The 15,864-nt window shown below is 55.0% G+C and overlaps 1 protein-coding gene across 1 annotated transcript; it reads right to left on the minus strand.

Annotated features, from left to right (window-relative positions):
• Window positions 1-38: 38 nt before the first annotated feature.
• On the minus strand, window positions 39-12,631 carry CCND3 (cyclin D3). Its single transcript, XM_054397749.1, has 5 exons — window positions 12,434-12,631; window positions 10,370-10,585; window positions 4,086-4,245; window positions 3,003-3,145; window positions 39-197 (listed from the first exon to the last, which is right to left on the minus strand). The coding sequence occupies exons 1-5, from the start codon at window positions 12,629-12,631 to the stop codon at window positions 39-41; spliced, it is 876 nt and encodes a 291-aa protein (XP_054253724.1).
• Window positions 12,632-15,864: the final 3,233 nt, after the last annotated feature.

The raw sequence follows: 15,864 nt of genomic DNA on the forward strand, positions 1-15,864 counted from the left end.
CCTGCTGCTGTGGGGCTGGTGGCTGTGGGGGAGGCTGGTCACAGGTTGACATCAGTGACGTCTGTGGGTGTGCAGGTGGGCTGGCTGCCTGGGTAAGCAGCAGTCTTGGTGCGAAACTCCTGGTGGCTTTGGGATGCCTGCTTCAGGCTCTCGGCTAAGGCTGCCTCAATCTGCTCCTGACAAGCTTTCAGGCAGTCCTGCAGGAGAGGGAGAGGGGACAAGAGACCTCAGTTCTCTGCTGCTCAGAGGTGGGAGCTTTATAAATGGCACTGAGCAGCTGCTGGGCTGCACCTCTGGCCCCTGGAGCATCCACACACAAACCAGACGAAGCTTTTTCCTACCAAGGAGCACCTGCAGCATATCCCTGCTTTAGAGCTCTCCTCAGCAGCCCCACACTCTGGCTGACTTTTCCTCACCTCCCAGTTTGACCATGCTGTGCCCATCAGAGCTTCCCACGGTGCCTGGATGCAGTGTGTGACTCCACAGCATGGCAGCCACCTGCTGCCAGCAAGCAGGAGAGCAGAGCAGAGCAGCCCTGCACAGGCTGCTCTCAATCTTCACACCCAGGACCTTCCAGATCCCCGAGCAATGGCCAGTGTGCAGCAGCACATGGGCACCATGCAGTCCCCACCTGCCTCCCCCAGGCCCTGCATCCCAGCTCTCCTGGAGCCTGGGGTGATGCCCTGCAGAGCAGCTGTGCCATCTCTACCCCCTCCTGGCCCTGCTCATGCCCAAGCCAGGAGCTCAGCACAGCTCAGCTCTCACCCAGGGCAGGAGCTGTTGTCACACCCCAGAATCTCTTACCAGGAATCCACCACCAGTTCTTAGAAACTGTCAGAGGATGTGGGGAGCCAAAATAGCAACGCCCACCGCCCCCTCCCCACGGCTTCCTGGCAGCACAGCCTCCAGCCTCATGCAGCTCAGGGCCAGCTTGCTGCAGGGCCACCACCCCAGCTCCCCACAGCCAGGCTCCGAATGCCCACTGAATGCCAGCCTGGCCACACACAGCCTGGCTCTGCCACTACCTGCTGAAGCCCTGGAGGGCTGCAGGGACTGCCCAAGAGGCAGCTTGGCTGGCCCCAGCCTGTGTGCCCCCTGCTCTGCAGGGCACCTGTGGTGGAGGGCTCTGGCTCAAACACAGTGAGTCTGGTTCTGCTCCATGAAGGTTTTAGATTGGTCCAGAGAGGCTTCAAGCTGCACCTGAAGTGCCAGCAACAAGCCAGCTCCAGCAGGATGGTAAAGCTCCTGCCAGCCATGGGGCTGGTACTGCCTTGCACCATTGTCCCCTTCTGTCCCCATGGACTCCCTGCACCGTTGGCACTGCCCAGATGTGGGAACGGGATAGCAGAGCCAAAGGGGAAACTGAGTCACAGCCTGGGGACACTACAAAGTCAAGTTCAGGGAGAAGCACCAACATGGGGTGCTGAGGCTGGGTGCTCCCCCAGAAGCCCCCCAACACTGGACACATCTCCAGGGCTTCCCTCTGTCCCAGGAGCTGCCATGGTCCTGCCTGGGCAGAGGCTGTTTGTACAGCACCTCACACTTGGGCAGGCTGTGGTGCAGAAGAGTTGTCCTCTGTGGGCTGGGGAGGGCGAGAAGCAGGCTGGAAGGCAGGCAGCAGAGGTGTGCTGGGCTCCATTTCTGCTCCCCTCCCTCAGTGGTGCCCTCCCTGCTTCCCACCTGTTGCCTCCAGCCCCAAGCCAGAGCAGGTTTCAGCCTCTGCCCCATTCACTGCAGTAGCAGCTTGGGAGCAGCTGGCTGCACTGATTCTCTCTTTTATAGAAAGGCTCCAGCAAAGCAAAAAAAAAAACCAAAAACCCAAGCTGAAGCCACACAAACAGATCAGGACTCCCTCCTGCCCCAGCCCTCCCTGCCTGGACAAAGCCTGGCCACAGCCTCCCACCCACTGCCAACTCCCAGCGCTGCTGTCAGGGGACTGAAACCTGCGCCCGCTGCCGGCATGAAAAGATCAAAGGGGGCCCCTGGCAGAAGAAAGCCTCCTGCTGACCTCACTGCAGCCAGAGCCACCTGGAAATGGGGAGCCCCAGCGGGTGCCTGTTTCCTGCTCAAAGAGCAGCAAGATGCCTCCCACCCTCCTGATGTCCCCAGCCAAGCTGCCGTGCCAGTGTCCCCAGACGCTTTGTGCCCCCCTGGCCCCCTTCCCACCTGAGCCTGGCCACCTGCAACCAGACACCAGAGGAGATCAGCAGATGCTGAGCCCAACTTCTCCCTCTGCCCCATCCCACCCTGTCAACCTGATCCTGCCAGCACCTGCCCAGGCAGGCAGGCGACAGACGCTGCCCTTTGTGCTGCCTTTCAAAGGCTCCTGAGCTCACCCTGCTCCACACAGGCAGCTCTTGATGGCCCTGAGCTGGCTGTGGCCATGGGACTGACCAAAACTGCTGCCTCTGGGGATGTTCCCTCACCTCTAGGCACTCCTCAAGCCAAGGCTGGCATCACTATGAACACCTTGGTATCCTCTCCTGTTAAGAGGAGTGAGCAGCAGGAAGAGTTTCCACACCAGATCCTGCAGCAAAACTGCTCTGCTCAACTTCAGTCCAGTCCTGGGCTCCCCAGCTCAAGAAGGACAAAGAACTGCTGGAGAGAGTCCAGCACAGGGCCACTGAGCTGCTGAGGGGACTGAAACAGCTCTCATGGGGACAGGCTGAGAGAGCTGGGGGTGGTTAGCCTGAAGGAGTGGAGGTTGAGTGGGATCAGTGCTTACAAATATTTAAGGGGTGGGGGTGAGGAGGATGGGGCCAGGTTCTGCTCAGTGGTCCCCAGTGACAGGACAACTTCTGTACTGTGAGGGTGGCAGAGCCCTGGAGCAGGCTGCCCAGAGAGGCTCTGCAGCCTCCTTGTCTGGAGACTTGCTAACCCACCTGGATGTGCTCCTGTGTGAGCTGCTCTGGGTGCCCTGCTCTGCCAGTGGGGCTGGACTGGATGATCCCCAGAGGCCCCTTCCCAGCCCCACCACGCTGTGGCACCCCCTGGGCACTCACCACCTCGGTGCCAGTGATGCTGGCCAGCAGCTCGGTGGTGGCCTCCCCGCCGCAGCCGTTCGCAGGCACCGCCAGGCCGTGGATCGCGGCTCCGATGCTGCCTGTGGCGATCATGGAGGGGGGGTACAGGGCAAAGGTGTAGTCTAGGGACAGGGCAGGGGCAGAGAAGAAGCTGTTAGCAAGGACGTGCATGGGAAGCTCTTGAGCCTGAGATCTCCCTGGAGAACTGAGAGGGGTGGGCAGAGAGGTGCCTGTGGCTGGACGGGAAGGGCTGGGAGTGAAGCTGTGGGGAAGAGGCTGAGCATCAGAGAAGCTGCAGGAGCCCTCACTCCAGGAAGGACACTGAGGGGCTGGAGCAGGGCAACAAAGCTGGGGAAGGGTCTGGAGAACAGGGCTGGGGATTTGCAGCTGAGGGAGCTGGGGCTGTTTAGTGTGGAGAAGAGGAGGCTGAGGGAGACCTCATTGCTCTCTGCAGCTCCCTGAGAGGAGGCTGCAGCCAGGTGGGGTTGGGATCTGCTCCCTAGGATCAGATGATAGAAGGAGAGGAAATAGCCTCAAGTTGCACCAGGGGGGATTTAGGTTGGACATTAGAAGAAACTTCTTCCCTGAAAGGGTTCTCAAAGGCTGGCACAGGCTGCCCAGGGAGGTGGTGGAATCCCCATCCCTGGAGGTGTTTAAAGTGGCAGAGAAGTGGTGCTGAGGGCCAGGGTTTAGCCCCAGCCTCAGCAGAGTTAGAGAATGGTTGGAGTGGATGATCTGAGAGGTCCTTTCCCATCAAGACAATGAGATGGTTCTGTGATGCAGCTGTTCCTCTGGGCGTGTCTCACCAAAAGCCCTGAAGGTGAGGTTGCTCCAGGGACTTACAGGAGGGCTGCTAAAATCCCCCAGGGCCATTAGCCCAGTTTGTCAGGGACAGAAACCACCTCATGAGCAGCAAAATGCTTCAGCTGGAATGAAGGCAGGCACTGAGCTCCCCAGAGAGCCAGGGTGCTGGTGAGCAACCCCAATTCACCCAGCAAGCCTGACTGCAGCCCAGTGGCCTCCCCACCCTCCCCTGCCTCTCCACAAGCAGCTGGCACCCACCTGTGGCACACAGGGCGATGAAGGTCTGGGCATGCTTCTTCACCAGCTCCAGCTTGTCCTTGGGCAGTGGGAGGTGATGGAGGATGTGAGCCAAGAAATCATTTGCTATCACTGAGACCAGGTCCCACTTCAGCTTCTCCAGCACCAGAACCTCCCAAGCCTGCAGACAGACAGCCAGCCAGCAAGTCACTGAACAGGGACAGGCAGGAACACTCCCCAGGTTCAAGGGCAGGTGAGGCTTGGGGCAGGGCCAGGAGAACAGTGAAATCCACAAGATGTAAGCATGGAGAGCTGCAGGGTTAGAGCCTTAGCACAGAACCTGGGAAGCCTGCATGCAGCTCCTGCTCTGCCCCCAGTGCCCAGGTCTGCCTGGCTCAGCCAGAGTGGCCTCTGAGCCACTCCCCAACTGCTCTCACTGGGATGGGTGGCTTGGATGTTCTGCCTGGCCATGACCATGCTACCAACACAGCAGTCTCAGGAGAGGGGAGAGCAGAGTCTTCTCAGAACCCTTTCCCTTCTCATCCCAGCAGGAACATCACAGGCAGCCCACACCCAGCTTCCTGAGCCTCTCTGCTGGTCCCAGCTCCCTCAAAGCCCAAGTCTAGCCCCCAGGTTCTCTCAGCTCAATCAGCAGCAAGCCTGGGCCTGGCAACAGGCTGCAGCTGTGCCAGAGAGGCTGCAGAAGACACCCCCCCCAAAGCCCTTCCTCCCCACTAGCAGGGGGTGACAGTAAAGGAGAAGACTCTGCAAGAGTTGAAGCTCCAGGTCTGGAAGGACCAGGCTGAACTGGGATCTGTCTCAGGCTGAACTGGGATCTGTCTTGGGTATCTCCACTTCAGGACCCAGTCCTGCCCAGCAGAGGATCTATTCTCTGCCAAGCAGTGTAGGATTACAAGGTCAGTGCTGGCCACAGAGGTGCCAGAGGGCTGCCAGAGCAGATGGATTTGAAGAAGTGAGACTTGTTCAGATCTTCATTTGCTCTCTCTCTGCATATTTTCCCCTTTAACCCCCCCCCCCTTCCCCCTTACACAACACCACCAGTTTGGAGTTGCTTAAATGGAGAGCATTGCTCAACCTGCTCCAAACCCCCCAAGAGGCCACTTCACAGCCTGCACTTTTCCAAGCACAAAGCAGAGCTTCCCTGCAGCACACTCACTGCCCTCCCATTTGGATGCCAGCCTGCCAGGCCTTCTGTACTGCTAAGCCAAATCCCCAGGATAACAGCAGGAAGGGACCCAGCAATTAGCTCCAGAGCCCGAGGATCACAGCACAGGTCCCAAGGGATGCTTGGTTCAAAGAGGGGATCAGGACAGAGGGGAGAGACCAGGCTTGGGTAGAAGAATGAAAGCCAGGCAGTGCTGGCCACTGGGTGACCTGCAGCAACACAGCAAGGTGGGACAGTGCAAGAGCCACTGGAGATGGAGCCCTGTGTGCTGTGCCAGCCTGCTGGAACCCCACCAAGGGCAGGGGGCTGCCAGCTTCTTGCCCTAGAGCCAGCCTGGCTTCCTGGGAAACACACAGGACCACGCTGATGCCTTCAGCAGTCACTGCCCTGAGGGTGAGAGGCCAAGGCAGCTCCAGCCTGCCCTCTCCACCCAGCTGGGAGCACAACCCTTCTGCAGCCCCAGGCAGAAGGGCCAAAGGAGGCCCTGGAGGTGGCTGCTCACAGAGCAAGCCCCAAAGGGATCACTGCACCTGAGGGGACATCCTGAGCACAGAGGGGACACCAGCCCAGCATCACCCAAGCTCCTGCTCCTTGCCTCTCCTCCCAGAACTGCAAGGCAGCTACTGGGAGCCACCAGAGGCACCTGACATCCACACTGGTGAGGCAGAGAGCATCTCCCACTTGGGCACATTCTGTCCTGAGGAGGAGATCCTCAGGGTGCAGAGCAGCTCAGCCACGAGACCTCACCTGGGAGGAGCTGGCTCCTGCCACTCCAGGACTGCCCAGAACCAGAGCCTGTCTGGTTGCAGTGCACAGAAGCAGCTCTTTCCCAGCCAGTGCCTGGGTTTGTCGTCTCCTCAAGCCCCTCCTTGCTGCAGGAGGCCTGATCCCAGGACCCAGCCAGCACTCCAGATGCCAGCTGAAGGTGCCAGGCGCCAAGGGCTGTCACCAGCTCACAGGATTTAGCTCAGGGAAGCCTCTCTCCTGCCAAACCACCCTGCTCCTGGCTAGCCCTGGGGACTTCCCTCTCTGAGCTGCAGGTCAGAATCTCTGAATCATTTTATCTGTGGAAGGAGCAGAACAAAAGGCTGCAGGAGATAGCAGGTCTGGGACAGCAGCACCAAACATCCTCTTCCTGGCATTTTGTTTTGCACCTCCTTGGATCAGTCCCTGCCTGCCTAATGAAAGGGAGGAAGAAAGTGGAAAATGTTCCTTTGTTCCTCACCCTGCTCATGGAAGGGCTGCAAGCTGCCAGCTCTGCCCATCCCAGCCCTTGGAGAGAACTGGGGACCCCTTCTGCAAGGTGCCCCAGGGCAGTGCTCCCCCACACTGGAGCAGCCTCTATGGAGATGGAAACTGCAAAGCAGCTGAGCAGTGCAGGCTCTCTGCCTTCATCTCTCCTGGATGCACCTCACAAGAAAAAAAAGCAGGCAGGCAGCAACCATTGCCACTACCTGCCCTGATCTCAGAGTCCAGGTGCAGTGAAACAGCCTCACGCCCCTGGCTGCTGCCTCTATGCCCTCTCACTAGGCCAGCCCTGAGCCACAGCAGAAATGTTTTCCTCAACTGACAGCTGTGCAAACTCAGTCTGGGATGTGAGAGCCACCCCAGCTCCTCTCCTTTTCATCTCGTGGCAGTGGCTCTGCACATCAAGCTCTACCCTCAGTGACACCCACACCCCTCTGTGCCCACAGGGAGCCTGTGCAAACCCATCTGGTGAGGCTGCAGAGAGCCCAGCTCCCCTCTGCAGCAGCCCTGGCTGCAGGAGGAAAGGAAACTGTGTTCAGTTTTGTCACTCAGGTCGATCAGGTCTCATTTCACACTGCAACAGCCTCGATGAGGCACCAGGGAAGCAGGAGCTGGCTGCTCTCTGCTGGGCTGTGAGCTGACTCAAAAAGAGGGTAGGAAGAGCTGCTGCTGCTGGTGGCCACCCACCTGAGCCAGCAGCTGAGGCACAGCTACAGAAATGAGCAGCCACACAAGCAGAGAGATTTGAAATCTGGGGCCAATATTTCTTCCCATCCCCTGAGTGCAGTTCAGGGCTGGATGCTGAGGGTGGAGGTGCCAGCTCCAGGGGCAGGAACAGTCACATCTCCCCTGCCTATGCAGCAGGCAGGATTTAAGGCAGTAAAAGACCAGCAAGTCTCCTGGAAAGTGAGAGCTCTACCACAGATCACAGAACAGTCCAGGTTGGAAGGCACCTCCGAAGGTCACCTAGTCCAACCCCCTCAATCCCCATCTAGGGCCTCACTTTCTCTCCTCCCTCAGAAGACAGATCAGCAGCCCTTAACTCAGCTCTGACCTCCTCCTCTTGTTTCCACTCCTCATGGCCTGCTGGCACTGCTGCTCCCTTCTTTCTCTACCTGGTGGCTTGATCCTGCTCCTGGTCTTCGCTAGGCAGGACCTGGCAGCTTGCAGAAGTGACTTAGCTCCAAGACTTCACTCAAGCAACATTAGTAGGGACACAGCAGGCAGATGACTTGCAGCTGCTTTCCCCCAACCTTCAAGCAGCTGAGCAGCTCCTGGCACAGGCCAGAGGAGCTTTTCCTCAGAACAAAACCCCAAGGAGAGCAGCAGCAAGGTAGGGCAGAGAAGGCCCTCGACGGAAATCCAACTTCCTCCGACTGGACAAGTCCCTCCTTGCATCATTTCCTTCTCCCTAGAATAACCTCAGCAAGATTCTGTTTCCAGTGTGTCCTTTCTGAAACCACTGAGCTGGTGCCAAGCATCCCAGCAAGAGAAGGAAGCAAACCTCCTGGGAAAGCAAAGCAGCTTCCTCCAGGAGGCCAGGGAGGACAGGCTGGAAGCTGAGATGGCTCCGATCCACGAGCAGAGGCCAGGATGCAGCATTGTCCAAACCCTGATGAAGAAGTTCTCCTTCCCTTCCCTCCCCTCTCCTCCCCTCCTCTTCCCCTCCCCACCCTCCTTCATGGCAGGGTTGTGAAAGAGGAGCAGCGTTGCCATGATTAGCACAGAGGAGGCAACCAGCAGCCTGCTCTGCTTTTGTAATCAGGGCATTAACTCTTGGCAGGTCCCAGAGCCAGGACAAAGCCTTCACCCAGCCTCAGGTGTTACCTTCACTCCCTCTCTACAGTGGGAAGCTATGAGGAGACTGCAGTAGGATCTGCTCCTAACTGGGTTAAACATGGTTGCAAAGCCAAGCCTTGTGGTGGGCTGGGGAAGATGACCATCAGAACCTTGAGCTACGCCTGCCCAGGCATCTGCAGGCACCTCAGCATCTCTGCTTCAGGGCTGTGGCTGGTCTGTGATGCCTCTGTTCAGCCCTTCTGCTCATCAATCATCAGAGATAAACCCCTGGAATGCTGAGTGCTCATGGCCATCCCTTTGGGAAAGCCAAAAAGGATTCTATTTGCCCCCAAAAGCCATCTCTGGCCATTCTAAGGATGGAAAAAAAGGACTTTTCACCCCCCAAATGAAACCATTCTTGTCCATCTCAACTGCACATTGATGCTGGAGCACAGCAATGGAAGATCCATGCCACCCATTTGACTGTGCCCCCTGAGAGCAACCCAAGGATGCTGTGGATGCTGCAGCCCAGCCACAGCTCAGCAAGGAGCATTTGTTCCATCTGGGCATTCCCATCCCTCACCACCATCCACAGTAATGATCCATGCAGTGCTAATTAAGGCCAACAACCACCCACAAATGACTAAAGGGGGAGAAGAAAGGAGGTGAGGGGATTTTCCCCAGCCTCCAGGTGCACTTGGAAAAACCAGGGTCACACCAGAGGTCCCCAGCTCCCAGCAGTGCCTTTCCATTCACACCTGAAAGTGCTGTGGGCTCACTCCCCACCCTGGGGACAAAGCACACTCAAATCACCTCACCCACTCCAGCCTCCCCCCAAGAAAAAAAAGATTTTTCACAAGCTGATGACTAACCCTGAGAAATTCTGTCAGCAAACTGTCTCCAGGGATGTTTGTCACTTGAGGGGAGCTGCCCATTTCCTCCCCAGGGCTCAGGTCTACAGGTACCAAAGGCCCCCAAGCAAGAGGGGTTCTCCAATTTCCTACCCCACTGGGGAAGTTGAACTCAAGAGGTTTGGATTTTTGCTTTGAGCTGTTCATCAGTCTGGAAATGTTTGGCCTTTCAAAGCCTGCACAGCTCCTACCTGAGTGTAGAAGCAAAGCAGCCCTGCTTTAACTCAAGGGTGTGGAGCAGGACCTCATCAGCAAGCAGGTCCCACTCATTTCCGTGACCTTGGCAGCACCATCAGCCTCAAGGGTACAATCCAGCCAGCTGCAGCCCAGATCAGAAAAGCTCCCACACATTCTGCTGGTTAAGGAAGCTGAGGAGAGAGCTTCTCACTCTCTACAACTCCCTGAAATGAGGTTGGAGCCACCTGGGGGTTGGTCTCTTCTCCCTAGTAACAAGTGACAGGATGAGAGGAAATGGCCTCAAGCTGCACCAAGGGAGGCTTAGGTTGGACATTAGAAGAAAATTCTTCCCTGAAAGTGTTCTCAGATATTGGCACTGACTGCCTAGAGAGGTGGTTGAATCCCCATCCCTGGTGGTGTTTGAAAGCTGCAGAGATGTGGTGCTGAGAGCCACAACTTAGCCCCAGCCTTGGCAGAGTTAGAGAATGGTTGGGCTGGAGGAACTTGAAGATCTTTTCCAACCCAAATGATTCTATGACTCTCCACTTAAACCTTCATTTTTCCAGCTGGTGTAGAAAAGCATCTCCCATGCCACAGCCCTCTGCAGCTAGGACAGGTCAGAGCCATGGGCCCCATGGCAGCCCCCACCTGGGCATGCAGAGAGCTTTTGTTCTCCAGAGCTGCCACTCGAGAGCAAAGCAGCATCCAGGAGCCAGCTGAGTGTGGCAGTCCCACATTGGCAAAGAGAGCTCAAGGCCCAAGGAACTTCCTCTGTAACCTGGAGCTGACAAAGCTGCTTCCCACAGCAGGGAGTGAGGGGCTGCCCAGGATGGAAAGGTCTCCACCAACTGAAAAGAAGGAGAGAAGCTTGGCTGGGGGAATGCAGAGGAAGGTGAAGAAATGGAAGCAAGAGCAGAAGTGGAGGAGGCATGGAGGCAGGTATGGTGCCAAGCAGCAGTATGCAGGAGATAAGAGAGCTGGGGAGGAGGTAGAGGGGTGGTTACCAGGAGCTGCTGAGGTGTGATGGAGTTGTCTGTGTAAATGCAGAGCTTCTCCACGGTCAGGGGCATGGTTTCCCTCAGCTTGGAAGCCAGCAGCATGCAGACTGCCCCCAGCAGCTGCAGGTGGTTCTTCCTCACGGGCACCGTCGACAGGTAGCGATCCACATAGTTCATGGCCAAGGGGAAGACTTCCTCCTCACACTTCTGCTCCTCACACACCTGACAGAGCCCATTCACAGAAAGAAAAGGGGAAAGAAGGAAAAAAAAAAACAACAAATCAGCACACAGGAGCCCCCCCAAGCTCCTGCCCACACTGCAGCTTCACAGTTTCTGGTCAGGTTGCCCAGAGAAGCTGTGGGGGCTCCAAAGCTGGAAGTGTTCAAAGCCAGGTTGGATGAGGCTTTGAGCAAGCTGCTCTAGTGGGAAGTGTCCCTGCCCATGGCAGGGGCTTGGAACTGGATGAGCTTTAAGGTCCCTTCCAACCCAGCCCATTCTGTGATTCCATGATGGTATTCCACACTTATCTGCAGAGCTCTGAAGGTACCTTGGAGTGCTAAGGAATAAATGAGCTATAGGCATTAGGGCTGTGACTTCAGGGGCACTACACCAGCAACAAGTTTGACCAATGCCTTAAGCCCTCATCTCCCTGCAGAAGCTGCAGAACTCATTTGTGTGTTCCTTAGAGCTACAGAGAAGTTAAAAGCAAAACTGCTTCAATTGTCTCCTTGTTTGGTGTCCCCTGTTGGACAGCAAAGCTGCCACTCTGCTCTGGGGAGCACTGGGGACCTCTGGAGAAAATGAGCAGCTCCAGCACATCTCCAGCTGGACATCTAACAGGGCAGGATCCACAGCTGGCAGTTCCACCTTAAGTGGTCCAGAGACACAAAGAAGAATCAATGGCAGTGCCCAAATCAGGGGTTGAGTCCCAGAGTCGTCCTCCTCCTCCTTCAGCCACCAACAGAATCCAGCAGCTCTGAATTTCAGTCCTCTGCTCTTATCTCTCCAGCAGGATCACAACACCGCTCAAATTTAACTTCCTTCTTTCACTGCAACCATAAAAACATTTGAGGTTTCTCCTCCTCCAGCACCAAACCAGCACCATGCTCCTGCCAGCGGCAACCACCTCCCCCTGCCCAGCCTGCCACAGCACCCGGGGCACTGCCACGCAGGGTGGTGACAACTGCCAAGTGTCATCCTCTGCTTGAGCAGCTTTAGGGCTCCACAGCAACAGCCTCCAAGGCACCGTTTGTCTAACTATCCAACCTCAGCCAGGGAACTGCAGAAGCAGAGGAATAATAGCAAGGGAACTAAAGAAAAGCTGCGACAAAAAGCAGCTTGTTCGTTAATTTTACTGACAGATGCAGCTTCTTGCAGCGGCAGCCAGGGTGGGGAGCAGCAGTTTGTCCTCTGCAGAATCTCTCTCTTCGTTCTGCAGTGAGCCTCAACGCTCCCAAGAGGCCCAGAAGGTTCCCCCCACTGAGCTGCATCCGCGCTTCATTTAGGGAAGCAAAGGGCAGCGCTGCTGTTTTCCCCCTTTATGTAGCATTTTCAGCTCCACGCAGCCGGCCGGGTGCACGGCCGAGCTCTCTGCTCACGGCTCTCGGGGAGCAGGGGGCGAACAAGGTCCGGTAACAGCACGGGACGTATGTGTGAGCAGAACTTGTAGCTTCGCGGGAAGGGTCTGCTCCTCCGGCATGGGGCAAATTGTAACGTGTAGCACCGCCAGCGCTCAAAGACGCTGCTCCGCTGCCCTCCTCGCCCACCTCTGAACCCTCCACGTGCTGCCAGCCCCCTTCTTAACCCCCCACGCCGCAGACCTGACCTCCACGCCCTGGGACTTTAAGTTTTCCTGTCCCCTTGGTTGCCCTTTGCACCCCTTGCATGAAGGATTCCCCCGAACGTTGCAGCCAGCACAGCTCCGGTGCGCCCGCCCCGTGCTTCCCCCCGCGGCTAGCTCTCTCCCGCCAGAGCAAGAGCGCGCACGTTTGCAACCGCGTTAAAATCTCCGGCGACCGAGCAAGGAACCGGAGCTGCGGCAGGAGAGGAGGCAGTCAACGGCTGCTGTACCTCCAGCATCCAGAAAGCCAACATCTTCCGCATGTAGGGCTTGACCTCCCGCTGCACGCACTGGAAGTAGGAGACGCTGGGGCTGTAGCGTTCCTCCTGGCTCAGCAGATTCTGCAGCACCCGCCGGTCCCCCAGGAGCTGCGGGTCGTGCCCGGCGCGGGGGACACGAGGGACGGTTTCCACGCACAGCAGCTCCATGGGCGCAAGCAGCGTGCGGGCAGCGGCAGCCACCCCAGCGCCGGCTCCGCCGCAGGACGCCGGGAACTGGCCGCGCGCGCAGGGGCGGAGCCAGCGCCCGCCCCGAATTCCCGGCGCGCCGAGGGGGCGGAGCCTCCCCCGCCTCCAGCCAATTCGTGGACAGAGCCGCAGCCAGCCGCCCAACGTGCTTGGTGGGCACGCCCCAGGGGGCGGGGCCAGGGACGCGCCGGCGGGCAGGCAACACGTGGGGTGGCGGTGGAGCGCTGCTGCCATGTTGGGCACGGGGCGGGGGGGATGGCATTGGAGACTCCCGAGGCTCGTCGCGACCCTCCGCTGCAGTACCGGCGGCCGTGCATTTTGCCCCGCACCCCCGTGGTTCGCAGGGGCCGGTGGCCAGGCTGTACGAGCTCTCTGCAGACCAGGCAAGCTGCGGAGAGCCAGCTCCGGGGTTTGCAGAGAGGTTCATCCCAATCTGCACGGGTCTAAGAGTCATTTGTTCAGCATTTAGCCCTGCACTTTTTTTTTTCATTTGGTGTGTGTGTATCTCCTTCAAAGCTATAAAAATAATCAGCTGTGCACATACTTGGAGCCGGTCCGTGCTCAGCCTGCTGGCTTCCAGAAGTTACCTTCATGTTGCTACTGGTGCAGCTCCGTGGGAGATAGCAACCTCGGTGGCTGCCGAGATAAGAGGCCATGGGGCTCGGCTGCCATTTCAGAATAATTAGCAATTGTTTGATAATACCTTTGCAAATTTTCCACTGACTGGCTGCTTCCTCTGGGAATGTTAAAGCCTTTCCAGTAAGTTTGCATTCTGCCTTCCCCAGCACAGGATTTGCTCTGCGCTGGTGGTACCTGACGCTGCCTCTCGCTGAGCCAGCAGTAAGTGCTTCCTGATCTGGGAAGCAGAACACAAGGGGCTCTAATTCTGGCCACGTTGCTCTCTGGTACTTGTTATTGGCTGCAAAACCTGCGCTGGGGCTTCGCTAGCGCCAATGGGAAGGGCCAGCAGACTATAAAATGGGCAGTAGGGTTTGTAAGGGGCTGCGGGTTGCCGTCAGACTTGTAGGTTAAAAGCTCCTCACCGAGGAGAGGATTACCTCACCGGGTCCATTTTTAAGCCAAACGCCCAATACAGGCTGCAAAGGAGATGTGCCCTAAGGGGATCCCTTGCTTGTGCCAGTCTCTTCCCCACCCCGGGGCTGGTGCCACAATGTGGCCTTTGCAGCAGCAGGAACTAAACCCCAAATTGGAGAGGTGGGAACACATATATCTCAGCCCTGCAATTCACATCTCTTGCTCTGCTAGGCTGCAGTTCCCTGCCAATCCCAACTGCTCTACCTATTGGCATGAGGCACCTCCTGGCACACCTCCTGGCACCGGGCAGTGTGCTCCAGTACAGTGCAATAGTGCTGGGTTTCAAGGCTCAATACAGGGAACTGGACAGAGACAACCCCAAACACAGCTCACAGCAAGAATCCCTTTCTGCAGTCCTGGGAGAAAGCTGCTCCTGTCCAGCAGGGAGTGGAGCAATGGAATTTGTAGCCATTGAAGAATTTTGGGACGCATCAAAACTCAGCTGGATCACTTCTGCCCGGTTCTGCTGCAGTACTCCTCAGCTTAGACACTTGTCTGTATTTTTAGGCTAAAGGAGTGGAGTAATTTCCCACAATAGCTACTCTCTCCCCTTCCAAGTCACTCCTCCAAGTGCTATGTTGACACATTTAGTCCTTTTTTTGGGGGGGTATTTCCAGTCTTTTAATGAAGAACAAACACATCAAGTTAGTAAGTGCAAGAGAAGCAAGGCTGAAGTCTTTGTTCTCCCTGCTCAGGATTTTTTGGTTGTGGTGGAAAATGAGAAACATCTTTTTTTCCCCCCCCCACCCTTCACCAGAGGTTTGGAGGTTCCAAATACCACCTGGGGATGAAGGTCCCAGGCAGTACACACACTTCACACCCTGCCCACCCTCCTTCCTCCACTTGTACAGATAGATGCCTTTCCTTTGCCACCAGGTTGCATTCCCAGTTAGCAGTGATGCCCTCAGCCTGGATTTGTTGTGCTGGTTGTGCCCCAGGACACATGGAGCTGGAGAGAGCAAAGAGGGGGGAAAGAGAACTCCACCCAGCCCATCCTGGCCTTAAAATCAAAGAGGACTTTTTGGAACTTGAGATTCCCAAATCCCTTTCCCAACCAACTTTTAACTTTCTCTTTTCTTTTCTTTTCTTTTCTTTTCTTTTCTTTTCTTTTCTTTTCTTTTCTTTTCTTTTCTTTTCTTTTCTTTTCTTTTCTTTTTTCTTTTCTTTTCTTTTCTTTTTTCTTTTCTTTCTTTTCTTTTCTTTTTTCTTTTCTTTCTTTTCTTTTTATCTTTTCCTTTCTTTCTTTTCTTTTTATCTTTTCCTTTTTTCTTTTTTCTTTTCTCTTTTCTTTTCTCTTTTATCTTTTCTTTTATCTTTTCTATTTTCTCCTTTCCTTTCCTTTCCTTTCCTTTCCTTTCCTTTCCTTTCCTTTCCTTTCCTTTCCTTTCCTTTCCTTTCCTTTCCTTTCCTTTCCTTTCCTTTCCTTTCCTTTCCTTTCCTTTTCTTTCTTTCTTTTTCTTTTCTTTTTTTTTCTTTTCCTTTTCCTTTTCTTTTCCTTTCTTTCCTTCTTCTTTCTTTCCTCTTCTTTTCTTTTCTTTCTTCCTTTCTTTTCTTTCTCTTTCTTTCTTTCTTCTTTTCTTTCTTTCTCTTTCTTTCCTTTCTTTTTCCTTTCTTTCTTTTCTTTCTCTTTTCTTTTCTTTCTTTTCTTTTCTTTCTTTTCTTTCTTTCTTTTTCCTTTCTTTTCTTTTCTTCTTTCTTTCCTTTTCTTTTCTTTCTTTCTTTCTCTTCTTTTCTTCTTTCTTTTCTTTCTTTCTTCTTTTCTTTTCTTTCCTTTCTTTTCTTTCTTTCTTCTTTCTTTTCTTTTCTTTCTTTCTTTCTTTCTTTCTTTCCTTTTCTTTCCTTTCTTTTCTTTCTTTCTTTTCTTTTCTTTCCTTTTCTTTTCTTTCCTTTTCTTTTCTTTCCTTTCTTCTTTTCTTTTCTTTCTTCTTTTCCTTTCTTTTCTTTCTTTTCTTTTCTTTCCTTTTCTTTCTTTCTCTTTTCTTTTCTTTCCTTTCCTTTCTTTCTTCCTTTTCTTTCTTTTCCTTTCCTTTCTTTTCTTTCCTTTTCTTTCTCTTTCTTTCTTTTCTTTCCTTTTCTTTCTCTTTCCTTTCTTTTCCTTT

This window comes from Indicator indicator, chromosome Z (genome assembly GCF_027791375.1).
Source record: "Indicator indicator isolate 239-I01 chromosome Z, UM_Iind_1.1, whole genome shotgun sequence".
Lineage (NCBI taxonomy): Eukaryota > Metazoa > Chordata > Aves > Piciformes > Indicatoridae > Indicator > Indicator indicator.